General features: G+C 44.0%; 1 protein-coding gene across 1 annotated transcript; it reads left to right on the forward strand.

The window, feature by feature from the left end:
* Window positions 1-14,996: 14,996 nt before the first annotated feature.
* On the forward strand, window positions 14,997-15,528 carry LOC138928486 (uncharacterized). The gene is made up of 3 exons (XM_070285577.1): window positions 14,997-15,139; window positions 15,197-15,405; window positions 15,461-15,528. The coding sequence occupies exons 1-3, from the start codon at window positions 15,051-15,053 to the stop codon at window positions 15,526-15,528; spliced, it is 366 nt and encodes a 121-aa protein (XP_070141678.1). The 5' UTR covers window positions 14,997-15,050.
* The last annotated feature ends 671 nt before the right edge of the window (window positions 15,529-16,199 follow it).

A 16,199-nucleotide genomic window follows, 5' to 3' on the forward strand; every position in this document is an offset into this window, starting at 1 on the left:
AATAAAAAATGAATTCATAACACGATAAAAAATACCCACGGCTTCCGCCATGTCAGTGCATGTGTATAGGTCGGACCAGTTGTAATTAATTATGAAATTATTCAGCCGTACGAAATCTGTCTTGCTAAAGCAGAAGACTTCTTGGGCTGGACTATCAGATTTATTCCGTGAAACAGTCCCCATGTCGATAGTCACATCGAAAGTGGGATGATAGGGATCTTCGGGTTGCGTCAGGGGCGCCACCCTAGCTAAACTAACTCTTTCAGGATCTGAGACAAAACAAAGATCAAGCAAGCGCTCTAAGGAATTTCGAACATGATTGACTTGGGACAGCGAAATGTCAAACAAGCCAGCAATAAAATCATGATGTGTTGTCGTAAGAAGTGTATTTGTGGAATTATCTAGGGTCCAAATAGCCCCTGGGATGTTAAAATCACCAAGAACAACTAAATGGTCCCTATCCGAAAGTCTTTTGGAGACCAACTGAATAGCGGAAAGATGGTTCCAATAAATAGGAAGTTCCGACAATGGAGGAATGTAGGAACATGTAACAAAAATGGAGCTACCATTAACTGATAGCTTCACGCAAAGGAATTCAACATTGTTGGATTCCTCGAAAATTATTAATTCGGACGTGAGAGTGGAGTCGACCGCTATAAGGACACCTCCCCCACGTCTGATAGGCCGATCTAGCCGGTATACTGTGAACGCAGCTGGAAAAACTTCGGAGCTCAGAATCTCCGGCTTTAACCAGGTTTCTGTGAACACAATAACTTGGGAAGCAAATGCGACGCTGTCAGAATACAATTTAGGAAGCTTACTGCGTAAGCCTCTAGCATTCTGATAGGAAATACCAAGGGAAATGGTTAGTTTTTTGGGACGGAATTGGAAGACGTAGACGGAGCATTGGGCAAATCTGGCCTAGGAAGAGTAATTCCTACAGGCCGCTTTTTCTTTTTCGTACCTTCAAACTCTTTGACAACCACATACTGTGGCCAGGTTTCGGCCGAGCATAGAGTGCCAAAGACTTCGTCAGGAACATTTATCTTGAAAGACGAAATGTTCCTGGGGTAGGAAAATTTAAATTTTTCCACCTTAATTTTTTCCCTATCGACTTTTACTTTGCCTTGGATAAAAGCTATGACATCTTCCGATGTCTGATCAGGGGAAAGCCGAGAAACAAATAACTGTTTTGTTGGTGGAATTGCCGTAAGGGGTTTTGGCACGGCAGACTGAGCCGCCATACCACATTCGGCCGGTAGTCCGGGTCTAATACCCTGGCAGGGACTGGGATTAGGGCTCTGAGAGGGCTGAGACAACAGTTGGGACCCCCCAGTGGACAAAACGGAACTGGGCAACACCGGGGGCACGGTCGCACCCGCGACGCATTCGGGTACCGAATCTTTTTTAGCGCTCGATCTCAGGACTCTTGGAATTTGTCCCGGGGTCGGGGGCAGAGTCGAGGGAGGCTGCTGTGCAGTGCCTATCACTGGTGGCTGGGATCCGCCAATATGCTGCCCACCAGTTGCGGTTTTTTTGCGCCTAGGAGACTCATTTAACAGCTTGAGGCTATTAAATTGAGTATCCAGCGCCAAGAGCATATCTTGAGTTTTGCGAAAACTCAATAATAGCTCTTTAAAACCACCCCTGGTTTGCCGCATAAAAGACATCATTTCCCTCTCCACCTCGCGGCAGGCCTCACAGCAGTAACGTACGCCGATATTTTTGGCCACGTCATCTACTGTCCGTGCAACAACGCCAATGCACTTGGCATGTACTATGTTGTCACACAGCCAACAGGTGATGGTGAGTTCACCGTAAGTAATACTTTTCTTACAGTTTTTGGCGAAGCAGACCATATTATGGGACATTGTAACGACTTACCACTGTACTTCGCTATTTAAGAGAGGGCGCAAGGGATTAAATGCAGCGGCACTTGATGAGCGGGGGGGCAACGAGCAGGAGAGCGAGAGATAAGCGCTGAGTAGAACCGTTTATAGCTGTCGCGGCAACGCAAACAACAACAAACGCTAAAGGCACAAAAGGGAATGCAAAAAGAGCAAAATGCAAAGCAACCGCAGCAGCCCAAACTAAAATGCAATTTAAATTGAATTAAATAGCACAAAATAAACAAGTAGCATGCACACGCGAAGTGAACGGGAATTATTTGAAACACCAAATATTAAATGTTAGTAAACCCCGGAGGTTTATAGACAAATTCTACACAAATCGGGAGCGCAAGAAAAAAACACGTCCGTTCACTTTGAAGGAAGGATGAATATGTTTACGCTTTGGTGACTCATTTAACAGCTTCATCCTGTGGAATTGAGTGTCCATCGCTGAGAACAGGTCAAAACTTATTTTTGGCAGCCTTTAATTGCGCAGACAATATTTGATACCATTATCACAAACCTTCGGCCACGGTATATACAGAAGAATTGTATTTTAACAATTAAAGCTGGACCCCGGTGAATTTAAATGCAAAATAAACACAAAAATTCGGAGAGCAAAACTAAAACACGACAGTTCGCTTGAAACGATCTGTAGATGCAGAGAAAATGTACTGCTATGAATAGCGCCCAAATAAGAACACGTCTTCATTTGCTGAGTTAATATTTCAAACTGAATTTTCTTTATTAATATCCTAGCTTAAATAGCTATCATGAGAATGTACATTTTTGATCTTAGTTTTAGACCCACGCATCGGGCAGTTCCCGATCGTGGAAAATACTTTTAAGTGCGATAAGGGTGCACACAGTCAACCCGATAGTACATATCTTAAACAAACCCAGACCGCTCACAGGAGGTCATATTTCGGGTTGCTTGTATTTCATAGGCCGAAGTGGCGGTTGTACTTATAGATAGACAAGTACAGTGCACTGCTGCAGAGATTTAATGCCTAACATGTGCATCTTATCTATTTACATGTTCACGTGTGAACACTGCTGGGAATGTAAAATTGTAACTGTATATATGAAATGTATACGTAAACTTTAATGAAACTTTGTGTGTCTTACAGCATTTAAATTTATAATGTTTATTATACTAGATATTTAAATCCTAAATATAGTTTTTTATATGATTTCAGTTTTCCTTTTATTTTTAACTTTATTAACGGTCAATTCTGGTTAGTTGAAAAAAAAATCGATTTTTTTTGCGTTTTTCGATAGCTTTAAGTGTCTCGAATATCATACTAAAAGATCAAATCGAAATACGTAATAGTTTAAAAGTTATGAGCCTCCGAACCGGCCGACTCAAAGCAGCTACAGAGCAAACATAAAACTTTAAACGCGTTTTCTGGAAAACTACATTTTTCGAGCTGGCGACCGTCCTATCTTAGTCAATTTTTAACGAATCTTAATGTTTTTTCTTTAAAATGCGCGTAATGAAGCTGTCCATGGAATAGGCTACAATTATATTGATAGCTTATAAATTGGATTTTTTATTAACAAAAAAGTGAAGAAAATTTTCAGAAAAATGAAAACAAATTTTTAAGTCGCCACCATTTTTATTTTTTATTAAATTTTTATAATTGTAGTCTATTCCATAACCACATTAATACTAAACGAGAACATCTTTGAATTTTTTGTTTCAGTCTATTTTTACGTCCTGCAGGACGGTCGCCAGAGGGGTACCTTATTTTTGCAGAGGCTTACGTCGTCCTGTGTCCTGCTTCAGGACATGCTCTAAAAATTTTGAAAATTTGTGCTAAATCATCTCTAAACTATGAGAAATAAAGATGCAAAGTTTAAACTTTCTATGTCTTTTCCTTCGTCAAAAAAAAAATTCCTAAAGATTGCCTATTTTTTGGCCCAACTAACCAGAATGGACCCTTAAAACCAAATTTTTATATGCTACTAGAAGACCCGGCCTCGCCTTGCTGTGGCTAACAAATGAGTATATTACAAAGTTCTAAGTAAGGCAGATAGTCTTAAAACTTTAACAGTAATATTTATTATTTAAATAATAATAAATACTTTTAATTTCAATTTGATTTAGCACTAATCGGTGCACAATATTTTTGGTTAACCTGTCTTTAGCTAACACAAAAAGATTCCACGGTTTTTCTACACGTGAACATGCAACATATAGTTGCCCATGAGAAAACATGGATTTTCCAAATTTAAACGTGTAAAAGGACATTTGACCTTAAGACTTATTTATAGACACGGCAAAAATAAACGAATTGGAAACTGTAGCCTTTTGAAGGGTGTGGTAGAATCTGACGGTATCAATGGATACGTGGCAACAGGACCATTGTTCCTTTAAACTTCCCAGCTAAAATGGTTGCTTTAAGTATATTTCCGGTGATCTCTTTGATAACCAAACGCGTACCGTTGCATAATTGAGGTGGATTATGGATTATCGAAGATTATGAGGTAGCATTCCAGGTATATCTAGTGAATTAAAAAATTCAATTGGAAAATGTAGGGGAGAGTGGGGATAGGTTAACCACTTTTTTTTTATTAACATTATTTTGTCTGAACAATTCGACGTAAGGGTCTGCTGTATATAGAAATCTAAAAGAGCCCACATTCCTTGGAATATTAAGTATTATGCAAAAATACTATCTTTTGTTTTGTAAAGTTTATTTGCTTTCCAAATTTAGTGTAGTGGTTCATCTATCCCCGTGGTTCACCTATCCCCACTCTCCCCAACACTTTCATTTTCATCAACAACAGTATCGATCGAGCTAAAAGAAATCAGATTGCCTGGTAACAACTGTTGTATCTGGAAGTTAATTTCGTCAACATCAACATTTTTGGCTGCCAAAATCGCCCAATGACTAAGCCACTTAGTATTCAAGTAATTATTCTGTATGTCCCGAAAAATATTCTGAATCAATTAATTTTTATCCTAAAAAACAGTGCAAGAATTGTCTGGCAGTTTAATGCATTGCGTTGAATCTACCAGCATGTTTATCTAATGGTACATTATAGGCATTTATGACGTTTTGATAGTTGTCATTTTGCAATCTTGGCAAAACTCTTTAATCAATCGAATTAGTTGATTCTGATCTTTTAAAAAAATTTCCAGTAACATCACAATTGCTCTTTCCTCTGGTACTTCTTGAATGAAATTATACTGGGACCCAGCCGTAACGCGCTCTTCACAATTCCCCATAAAATAAATTTGAAGAAAATTCGGATTATCCTTAGGCATTGGCATCAATGACCCTATTTTATGGTACGCCTGGAAATGTTTCATGTCAAGTCACACGGGAACGATGTCGAACGGGATAAAATGTATCTTATGTCCGTCTCCTGGCTTTAAGCTACCTCCCTATCGATTTTCACCCAAATCTGTTCTGCCGTTCTTGAGTTATAAGTGGTGTAACTAACACGACTTTATTTTTTGTTTGTTTATGTTCGTATCCGTAGCCACAGCATTATTAGCGTGAAAAAATGCTTGCAACTGTTCTATAATTCGTCACTTTAATTGTCGTGTTCACTGAAAATTACATCACACATTCAGCTGACTTACCATCGACGAAATATGATAATAATAATAATGATATTTTTGTCCTTGTATCTGTTGCGGACAATCATTTGTTGAAGAATCGTGTGATAGTGTAGTGTGTTGTTTATATGTTGTTGTTATGTGTTGCAATTCATTGTGTTTGTGTAAGTGATTGATTATGTTTGTTTTATCTTTTACCTTGTCGGCACGAAGCCGACCTTGTATTCAAGAATGTGTTGAAAAAAATGTTTGGAATATGGATCACTTCCATCGAACAATAGTTTCAGTGACTGTGGTGGTGTAAGTAATGGATCCAGTTTGACTTTTCCACTTGCGCAGCACAATCCAGCCATTTCTCTTTAACGCATTGCAATATGGGCATAAAGTCGTTGTAGGTCCAAAACCTAAATTTTCATCGTCACTGTTGATCGCAGTGGGATCGTATTGGAATGCCAAGCGATTATATGATGCCAAGGATATTCGTGTATCCTCGCTTAAGTTCTGTAAATACCCTTGTTGATGGCTTGCATGCCTTCTGCGGCGGCCGATGTACGAACGTCGTGTTCTAGGCATTTTGGACTATAGACAGAGCGGTTAATTTAGCCTTAAATCCACAGTTCAACTTACCACCTTAATGACAAATGCTGGTTTCCAATTGAAATGTTAGGAAACGAATAACTTTTTTTAAAAACTTTTTTTCAAAATTTCACAAAATTGAACATAATTTCGGTTTGTCACATGAAATAAACTGAGCAGAGAATAATGGCATGCTATGTATGCGAAAAATGATTTTCTGTTGCAATTTTCTTTGCTGCAAAACTCACGAAGCTCGAGACCTTTCCAACGAATGGAAAACCGTGGAAATTGGTTCTCGCGTTCTGGAGCAATAGTATCAGGAAGGAAAACCCGAATCATTTTTATATAATAGATTACTATTATCCTTATCATACTTATTGCAATTAATAATAAAAACAAAATAAAAGTTTTATCCGACATAATGTTAAAAACTAAAAATAATAAAGATTAAAAGAAATCCAGGCTGGCAAAAATCCTCCATCTGAACCCTCCACAAGGGTGCCGGCTGGGCAATGGTCACTGTTTTAACCCGGACACGGGTAATGCATCGCTTCTTGCATCGCCCGCGATAATACAGTGTCTAGCAAAGGCTACGGTTCAACTCCTTCTGCCCTAAAAAGCCGAAGGAAGTGAGCCATGGCTGGAGGTGCCTGGCGGAAGGCATAGAACGCAAGTGGGCGGTACCCCCGAAAAAGATACCATTCTGGAGGGTTTTAATGATGAAACCAGGGCTGGGACGTCAGCCCAAACGTCGGTGGAAGGCGTGACCGCTACCACAGGCGGGCACGGGGGGTAGCAATCCTCTCTGCGTGTCGCCAGCGGTTACACCTCTGATGTGACGGGAGCAGGTCATGTCAGTTGCAACGCTACTGCCGAAAAAATTACGCAGGGGAAGTTGAGCCGCTCACGTGCCATAGTCGATACAGACTCGGACCTTGAGAGCCTGCAGCTCTCCAAAGAGAAGGAAGAAAGCCTTCTCCACTCGCCGAAACCAGGCACCAGCTCCCAGCGCAGGAACGGGCCAAAGAGGTTAAGCGAGGGCCCTCCCCAAATGGCGAAAAAGCAAAAGCGACACTTGATCGTGGCCCACATTGACTGAAGCGATGAAGCCGGCAAAATAACCGAGGCTCAGTTGAAGATGATGCATGCGCGGCTCGGTGAGTCATTGTACGCACGGATGGAGGAAGATTCCGAAACTCCCATGACCACCTTTGATGGCGCTGGGTGGCTAAATGGGGTCAAAATCCTAAAGTGCATGGATGACCCGACAAGAAAGTGGCTGATGCAAGCGGTCTGCCAGATGGAGGCGCTGTGGGAGCGGGCCAAGCTAGAGGTGGTGGACCGGGAGCTAATCCAATCCAAGCGGACCGTGCTGCAGCGTCAGAATCCGGGTATACCAACCGCGGACTGGAAGGTTCTGCACGTTGCGGTCACATCACCTAAGGAGGGGGGCAAAGTGCAGTCTTCCAGATAAACAAGGAGGCAGAGGACATCCTTTATCCCAGATACGGGAAGATGGCGTGGGGCATGGGTAGCGTATACCTGCGCCTCGAAAATCCCCATTCCGGGGATATGGATGCTCACACCCAGGCGAGGTGAAAAAGGACCTAGGTCTGGAAACCATCGTGGGTGCCGCGTCAATTCCTACGCTGGATGATTTCGATGGGAGAGACGACTGTGACCTGACCATAGTAGTCAACCCGTCGTATGGAGGTGACACTCAGGGTACTGCAGCTCAACCTCCATAAGAGCAAGGTCGCGTCGGCGGAACTCCTCATAGCCATGGAGCAAGGATCCGCCGACATAGCTTTGGTTCAGGAGCCATGGATCGCCTCAGGCAATGCCATCGCCAGACTGAAGTCCGCAAATTACAATTTGCTCCATTCACCAACGGTAAGCAGGAAGAGTCTACACGCTAACCTTATGTCTCATTGCTGCTCTGATGACCTGACCGTGGTGATGCTAGAGAGCGGGAAAAAGCGCCTTTTGGTAGCTTCCTGCTACATGGCACACGACAGGACGGAACCACCAGAAAACCACCATAGAAAAGTCCCTAGAGACCCTCTCCAAAGAACTGCTAGATGCGTCCCACGCATAATGCCCTATATGGGACCCGAAACAGAGGACCAGGCCACCCTGGTGGAACGAAACAAACTCAAAGAATTCTTCAAAATCGCCAAGCAGGCAAAAGATGATATCATCAATGAGGAATACAAAGTCCTACCAAGGGACTACAAGAAGGAAATATGCAAGGTGCAGAGAAACTCATGGAGAAACTTCTGCTCCAATATAGAGACTGCCCCAGAAACAGCTAGACTCCAGAAGCTGCTATCAAAGCAGCCAACCATACAGAGTCAGCTCAAACGCGACTACGTATAGTGGACTGAGGGCAGCGCAGAGGCCCTAACAGCACTAAAGCATGCGCATTTCCCAGGATGCACTGAGGTACCCGATGCGAATAAGCACCAAGACCTAGCAACTGGAGAAGAGCATCTCCCAAAAGATCTAATATCCCCTAGTAGAACCAACTGGGCTATAGACTCCTTTGCGAAGACAAAAGCACCAGGACTAGATGGAATATTCCCAGCCATGCTGCAGGTGACCAAGGAAGTGAGCACCCCATGGCTCTACGCAATATATACAGCTTGTTAAAGCACGGGCTATATCCCTATCCAATGGAGGAGCTCTTGGATTGTCTTCCTGCCCAAGGCAAGAAAGTGTAGCCACGTGAGCCCCAAGGATTACAGAGTGATAAGCCTCACCTCATTTATATTTAAAACGCTGGAAAAGCTGCTGGAACGATGTAGGGAGACTACTGTCGACCAACCATCACGTCTACACGAAGGGGAAATCAGTGGAGACGGCACTACATTCATTGGTAGTCACTATTGAGAGAGCCCTAAACAATAAGAAACATGCACTTAGAGTGTTCTTGGACATATCCGGGGCATTCAACAATGCACTATGGTCCAGAGTCCTTTTTTTTTTTGGCATAAAGTCGATTTTTTATGTTGTTGTTTATCGCTGTTTTCTTATTTTAATCTTAAAGTAAATTCATCATACATTATAAAAATGTTAATTCAAAGTTTTAAATGTGCCACCAAAGCTTATTGAGAGCTTTTAAAAGTTCGATTACGATCATTTGATTTCCGAATAGAAATTCGCGCCAAAATATTTAGTTGCTGTATGTTGTGTCGCGTTAATTTGTTCCAAAAAATTCAAATAATATATGGAAAATAATCTTCAAAGTATGCACTATTTAATGTATATTGATGTTTTATGTTTAGTTCTAGGGATTTAGTGTAATTGTGTAATTTCCAATTTATGTGTATTTTTTTTTAAACTAACATGCGTTCTCCGTGTTTTGTGGAATAAAACTAATAAGCTGCTCCATGCTGACAGCAACTAATTGGTCCAGATTGTACTCATACCCGTTCGTCCCCTTTTCTAATATTGTGGTAATATATATAGTTTAGTCACAGCGAACTTTTCAAATTATGGAGCAGCAACAATCAAAAAATGCAATATGTATCGAAGTGACTATACTCCAAAATTAATATAAACACTGCAATATCCAAGAAAATAAAGGAAATAGTTTAAAAATTCAGAATTTTTTAAAGTGTTATTCATAAATATCTTCCCATATGTAACTACGTTCTTGAACGGTTCATTTCTTCCAATAATTCCAATTATAATTTCGGAAAAATATCGCTAATTTTTTGAGACAGCTTTTTCATTATATATGCGTAGCTACCCCTGGTAATTATGTATATATACAAATATTATAAATTAACGTTCGCAGGGGCGGTAAGCGTGGACGTGGTCGTACAGGCCCAATTTTTTTTACATAAATTGTTAATGACACAACAATAAAATCTGCAAAGTCTGAAACATGTAGCTCAATTTGTCGACTTTATGCCAAAAAAAAATGGATTCTTGACCATAGTGCAATGTTAGCACGGACGCAATGGATCGCCTAGATGCGACCAACACGGATGACATAAGCATAATTATCACGGGAGTCTGTCCATTGACCCTCAGCTCGATCATGGAAACAACGCTCAGGGAGATATGTGAGTGGGCGGAGAAGGTAGGACTCAATATCAATGCGGATAAGACGCACTTTATTCTCTTCACCAAGAGATACAAGGTGCCGCAATGGATCTCCCCGAAAATTAACAAAACCAGGCTGACCCCGAAAACACAAGTCACATACCTCGGCACTGTACTTGACAGCAAGCTGACGTGGAAGGCCAATGCAGTAGAGAGGGTAAAAAAGGCCACCATAGTCGGACGCACCACCGATATGTAGACCCAATGCATTAGAGCGGGTGAGAGGCTCCATGTGCTGCTAAGCATCTTCTTGGATGCCGCTATATGCATCCTTTTCCAGCGTTTGCGTTTTAAGTAGGAATGAGGTGAGGCTTATCGGTCTGTAATCCTCGGGGCTCATGTGGCTGCACTTTACTGCTTTGGGCAGGAAGACAATCCGAGAGGTCCTCCATTGGATAGGGATATAGCCCGTGCTTAAACAAGCTGTATATATTGCGTAGAGCCATGGGGTGATCACTTCCTTGGTCGCCTGCAGCATGGCTGGGAATATTCCATATAGTTCTGGTGCTTTTATCCTCGCAAAAGAGTCTATAGCCCAGTGGATTCAGATGATGTCATCTTTCGCCTGCTTGGCGATTTTGAAGAATTCTTTGAGTTTGTTGCGTCGGAATGAAAGGTCCTTATTCCACAAGGGTGGCCTGGTCTTCTTTCTCGTGTCCGATATAGGGCATGATGCGTGGTACACATCCAGCAGTTCTTTGGAGAGGGTCTCTAGGGACTTTTCTATGTCTTTCGCGGATTCTACTATGCCCGGAGAGATTGCTGGTCCTTCGGGCTGGCTTCTACCAAGCTCATGAGTTCTTCTGGTGGGGCTGTCCTGTCGTGTGCCATGTAGCAGGAAGCTACCAAAAGGCGCTTTTTCCCGCTCTCTAGCATCACCACGGTCAGGTCATCAGAGCTGTAGTGAGACATAAGGTTAGCGTGTAGACCCTTCCGTACAAGTACGGCGGTTCTATTCCTGCTTACTGATGGTGGATGGAGCAAAGTAATTTGCGGACTTCAGTCCGGCGATGGCATTGCCTGAGGCGATCCATGGCTCCTGGACCAAAGCTATGTCGGCGGATCCTTGCTCCATGGCTATGAGAAGTTCCGCCGACGCGACCTTGCTCTTATGGAGGTTGAGCTGCAGCACCCTGAGTGTCATGGGTACTGGCCTCACCTCCATACGACGGGTTGAATACTACGGTCAGGTCACAGTCCTCTCCTTCGTCGGACTCATCCAGCGTCATTTCCCGGTCGGCATCCACGATGGTTTCCAGACCTAGGTCCTTCTCCACCATATCTGCCTTCAGGGTGTGAGCAACCTTATCCCCGGGGTCGCGCTTTTTGAGGCGCAGGTATACGCTACCCATCCCCCACGCCATCTTCCCGTATCTGGGATAAAGGATGTCCTCTGCCTCCTTGTTTATCTGGAGGACTGCACTTTGCCCCCCCTCCTTGGGTGATGGGGCCGCAACGTGCAGAACCTTCCAGTCCGCGGTTGGGATATCCGGGCTCTGACGCTACAGCAGCTTCAACGCCCGGTCCGCTTGGATTGCGATGGGGTAGAGTACCATCGCTTTTGGAGTGGATGGGATAAGCTACCGGTCCACCACCTCAAGCTTGGCTCCCTCCCACAGTGCCTCCAATTGGCAGACCGCTTGCGTCAGCCACTTTCTCGTCGGGTCATCCATGCACTTTAGGATTTTGACCCCATTTAGCCACCCAGCGCCATCGAAGGTGGGCATGGGAGCTTCGGGATCATCCTCCATCCGTGCGTACAATGACTCAACGAGCCGCGCATGCACCATCTTCCACTGCACCTCGGTCATTTTGCCGGCTTCATCGCTTCTGTCAATGAGGGCCACGATCAAGTGTCGTTTGGTCACCTCACTGACTTTTGCGATTTTTTTGGGCTTTTTCGCCATTTGAGGAGGGCCTGCCTCCTTAGGCCCGCGTTGCCGCTTGCTCCCCTGTGCGTTTATAGAGGCGCTTTCGGTTGAGCGTTGCCTTTTGTTGGCAAGCGTCTCCTACACCTTGTTGGCGAATCCGCCAGTCGAACTCATATGGGGGAGTTTGGCGAAGTGAAGCCTCCCCTCAGCGATTTTCTCCTCAGCCCAGGTAAGCTTTGCCTTCTCCTCTGGGGATAGGGCGGCTTTTTTCTGGAACCGATCCTGGATGCGGAGGATAGCCTTGTACAGCGCCTTGGCCTTCATTCCCTCGCTTGACCGCTTTGGCCCGTCCCTGCGCTGGGAACTGGTGCCTGGTTTCGGTGAGTGGAGAAGCTACACGCTCTCAAGGTCCGAGTCTGTATCGACTGTGGCACGTGAGCGGCTCACCTTCCCCTGCGTAATTTTTTCGGCAGTAGCGTTGCAACTGACATGACCTGCTCCCGTCACATCAGAGGTGTAACCGCTGACGACACGCAGAGAGGATTGCTCCCCCCCGTGCCCGCCGGTGGTAGCGGTCACGCCTTCCACCGACGTTTGGGCTGACATCCCAGCCCTGGTTTCTTCCTTTAAACCCTCTAGAATGGTTTTTTTTTCAGGGGTACCACCCACTTGCGTTTTATGCCTTCCGCCAGGCACCTCCACCCATGGCTAACGGCTCACTTCCTTAGACTTTTTATGGCAGAAGGAGTTGAACCGAGGCCACTGTACACACTGTATTATCGCGGACGGGGCAAGCAGCAATGCATTACCCCTGTCCGGGCTAATATAATGCCCATTGCCCAGCCGGCACCCTCGGGGAGGGTTTAGATGGAGGATTTTTGCCAGGCCTTATTTTTGCCAATTATGTAAATGTACCCTCATTTCTTTCAGCACTGTATCCTACCTACTTGGAGCTCCAATCAGGGGAAGGGACTGAGACGGGACGTTCGAATTTTACTCTCAACAATTATACCCCTACAAGACCAACCGGCCGCATCAAATATCCTTTTTTTCTTGGTTTAAGTTTTAGTTGATGTTAAATTTTCTGTAATTGTTTATGTTCATGGACGTCTATTTTACATGTTGGTGAATATAATCGCTAATTGTTATTCATGTGCCTTTGATTTGATTTTTATGTGCTTTTAATTTTTAAATTTAATGTATCTGGTGTCTTTGGTGCCTTTTAACTATGGCGTTTTAACATTGCCAACTACGTGTATCAGAATATTTACATACACATTGCATCGACAAACAAATAAACAATATAAACTAGCACGGGCACTTTAGAATAAATAAATAGCATTAAAATTTAATAAATAAATAAATAAATAGGGATGAATAAATTATGTAAATATACAAATACGGTGGAAATGAATAAATAAATCATGTACCCTAATGTTTAATAAATAAATTAAATTATATTATACGGCCGTGGATTCCTTGGGGCTTCCGTCACCTTTGTCTCGGCTGAGACGGTGGCACCTCGGCCTTGGAAGTCCGGAAGTAGGAACACACTCGAATTTGGGGTTGGTGCCGGCTGGCTCCGGTTGCCTTCCGTTTATCCTCCTTTTTAATTATTGGCTTTTCCCGCACTCCCGTCCGAAATATATAGATTTTTTTCCTTTTCCGTAAATATTTTTCGGTTTTTAGGTTAGATCCGTTTTTTTCGGTTTTTCCGTTTTTTTTTTTGCGGTTTGAAGGGTTTTAGGTTTTGAGGTTGTATTCCGGCTCCGTTTTTCCTATACTGGCCGCCATTAGCCTTGCCCTATATAGGCTCGGTTCCCACAATTCCTTTACCTACTTTTTCGCCTCTCTCACCCGGGGTCGAGAACCGCTTCCAAGGCCAGTGCTCGTTGGGGTCTTGGTGTGGGTGTAGCTAGTCTCTCCCGCGATCGGCACATACCTCCCTCACTTCCCCTTCGGTGTGGATCGTTTGAGAAGCTCTAGATGCGATCCACTTCCCCTCTTCCTGGACCTGCCAACCTATCCTCGGTGCGCATCCCAGACGATATTTGTTTCGCCTGCGGCTATCGATTACCGCCCGAATGCAACACATTTACCAACTATTTTGGCTGTTGTACATCAGCAAAAGCACATTTGCGTCAGATTTTATCCGCACTAACTTAAAATGAATTAGATGACGAGGAAATTGAGTTTCTTTAATGATTTTTCTCTAACAAAGAGCAAATTCCCCGATGAGTGTGTATAGGTGGTATTGGCTTCCCAAATTTTTAAAATAGAGTAGAGGTAGGTGTTTTATATTAAATAGTAGCAATTGGGGACACTTTGAAGCAAGAATATAAAAAAAAAAACGCCAACAACTATTTTGGGCATTCTTGTAGCTTTGGCGCGACATTTTAAATTCCATATTTCATTTGTTCCTCGCAAAGTTTGTTTACATTTTCGTAGTGTTGGTCAAATTTTCACTGTTAAGACGAAGAAATCAGAGTTGCACCGAAAAACTGTCGCCTAACTATTGCCAAACAAACGGTCGTTAGATTTAGATGCAGTTTGATGCCGGTCCATTTGAGAAAATTCGGAACGGCAAAACCTTATGGACCGTTTGTTCAACGCGCGGTGGACGCGCTTTGACGGTGTGTGGGAAGACCTTATTAGAGGCAGACTTTCTTGATCGTTTTGTTAATGTGGTACCGCCAATAGGCCCACATTCAATATGCGTAATTCTCTAAAAAAATAACCGACATCAACAAACTATGTAAATGTTTTCTGAAGTTATAGTTTTCAATATATTGTTACGGAACTGCATATTCCCTGGGCAATGCCGGACTAGCTCAGTGGATGCCCAGGGGGGGTAGGAACCTATGCCCGCAGTCCGCACAACAAAATACCGATTAATCGGACGTCTCAACAAAACTCCTCACTAACAAATAACACATCTCTAACAAATAAATGTAAACAAACCAAAAAAAGACGACTTTTGCGGAATGGTGGCATAGATGGAGTCGCCACGACGCTCCCTCCCATCCAGTGATGCCTCCTGGTCATCTCGGGGCATCACCCATTCTCCGGCGGACCGGAGTCTATTCCAGGCGGTCTGGCGACCGACTCATCTCCCCCAGGTAATAACGCTTACTCGGTGTTCATTGCGCTTTTTTTAATATGTTATGTCGTTTCAGGTTAACTTATACATGGCAGAGTACGCGCCTCCCAGATCCTCAACGTGGTCGCGACCCTAGCCAGAGATGCGCTCGCGCCAAGGCTGCCGCCAAAGGATCAAAAGAAGTGGCCAAGGAGAAATGGCCAACGACACACCGGCCAACAAATTACTTTACGTACCCCTTTCCTACCTCGGGTCCCTACTGGAGCTCCAAAAGAAACCACAAGGGTGGGTCACTCGAAAATTCCTTCTTCTTTTCACCCTAAGAATTTTCAATCCGCAGCACTTGTGTTGCACAAATCCCGGACACAAGGCACGAATACGCGGAGAAAAAGGTACGGCGATAAGTGAGTCACAGAATATAACACAAACTATTAACTTAGAACAAATAACTTAAATATTATTTATTTTATTTATTTCTCGTACATTTCCGGCGGCTGAGAACCATGGCCAGAATGGGGGCATATAACGCCCAGGACTTGGTGACTATCGGAATTCGGCCAGGACTAGCAGCAAAAAATGTAGGCCCTACAAGCGGCATGAACATTAGCCGACCACCTAGGTTAGGGCCGGCCGAATTTTGCTCGGAACGGACTCACCGCTGTCCTCCAGTTGCCGTTGGGTACGCCGGTTGCTTCCGGGTTCGGCTGATGCTGGCTTGTGCTGGCGGCCGCTGCTGCGCAGGTGCGCTGGGACCTGGTGTCGCGCGGTGGTCGCGGGAAGTGAGATCGCCCAGCCAAAATCCACCTAACGCTCGGAGACGCGAATGTACCAGCACAGGAACACAGAAAAAACCCCGTGGCCCGTGTTATTCGTCACGGCCACGCTGTAAGAAAAAAAACTATATATTTCTTTTAACGATCACTGGCTATTTTCCTTCGCGCCACTTCACTCACGTTTTTTCTTTTTTTAAATCTTAGATTTTACTTTTTCTCTAAGACGCTAACGCGCCGGCTGACGTCCCGCTAATCTTTCCCTTTTCCAGTCTCCTGCCTCCCTATATAGGCTCCGTTGCCCGAGTC

This window comes from Drosophila kikkawai, chromosome 2L (assembly GCF_030179895.1).
Source record: "Drosophila kikkawai strain 14028-0561.14 chromosome 2L, DkikHiC1v2, whole genome shotgun sequence".
Taxonomy (NCBI): domain Eukaryota; kingdom Metazoa; phylum Arthropoda; class Insecta; order Diptera; family Drosophilidae; genus Drosophila; species Drosophila kikkawai.

What these genes read in the sequence shown, in the direction of transcription:
- LOC138928486 (XM_070285577.1), top strand. Translation starts at nt 15,051, where the DNA reads ATGCCTCCTGGTCATCTCGGGGCATCACCCATTCTCCGGCGGACCGGA. An exon ending in GACCGACTCATCTCCCCCAG is followed by an intron (nt 15,140 to 15,196) that starts GTAATAACGCTT and finishes ATGTCGTTTCAG; the next exon opens with GTTAACTTATACATGGCAGA. An exon ending in CTCCAAAAGAAACCACAAGG is followed by an intron (nt 15,406 to 15,460) that starts GTGGGTCACTCG and finishes TTCAATCCGCAG; the next exon opens with CACTTGTGTTGCACAAATCC.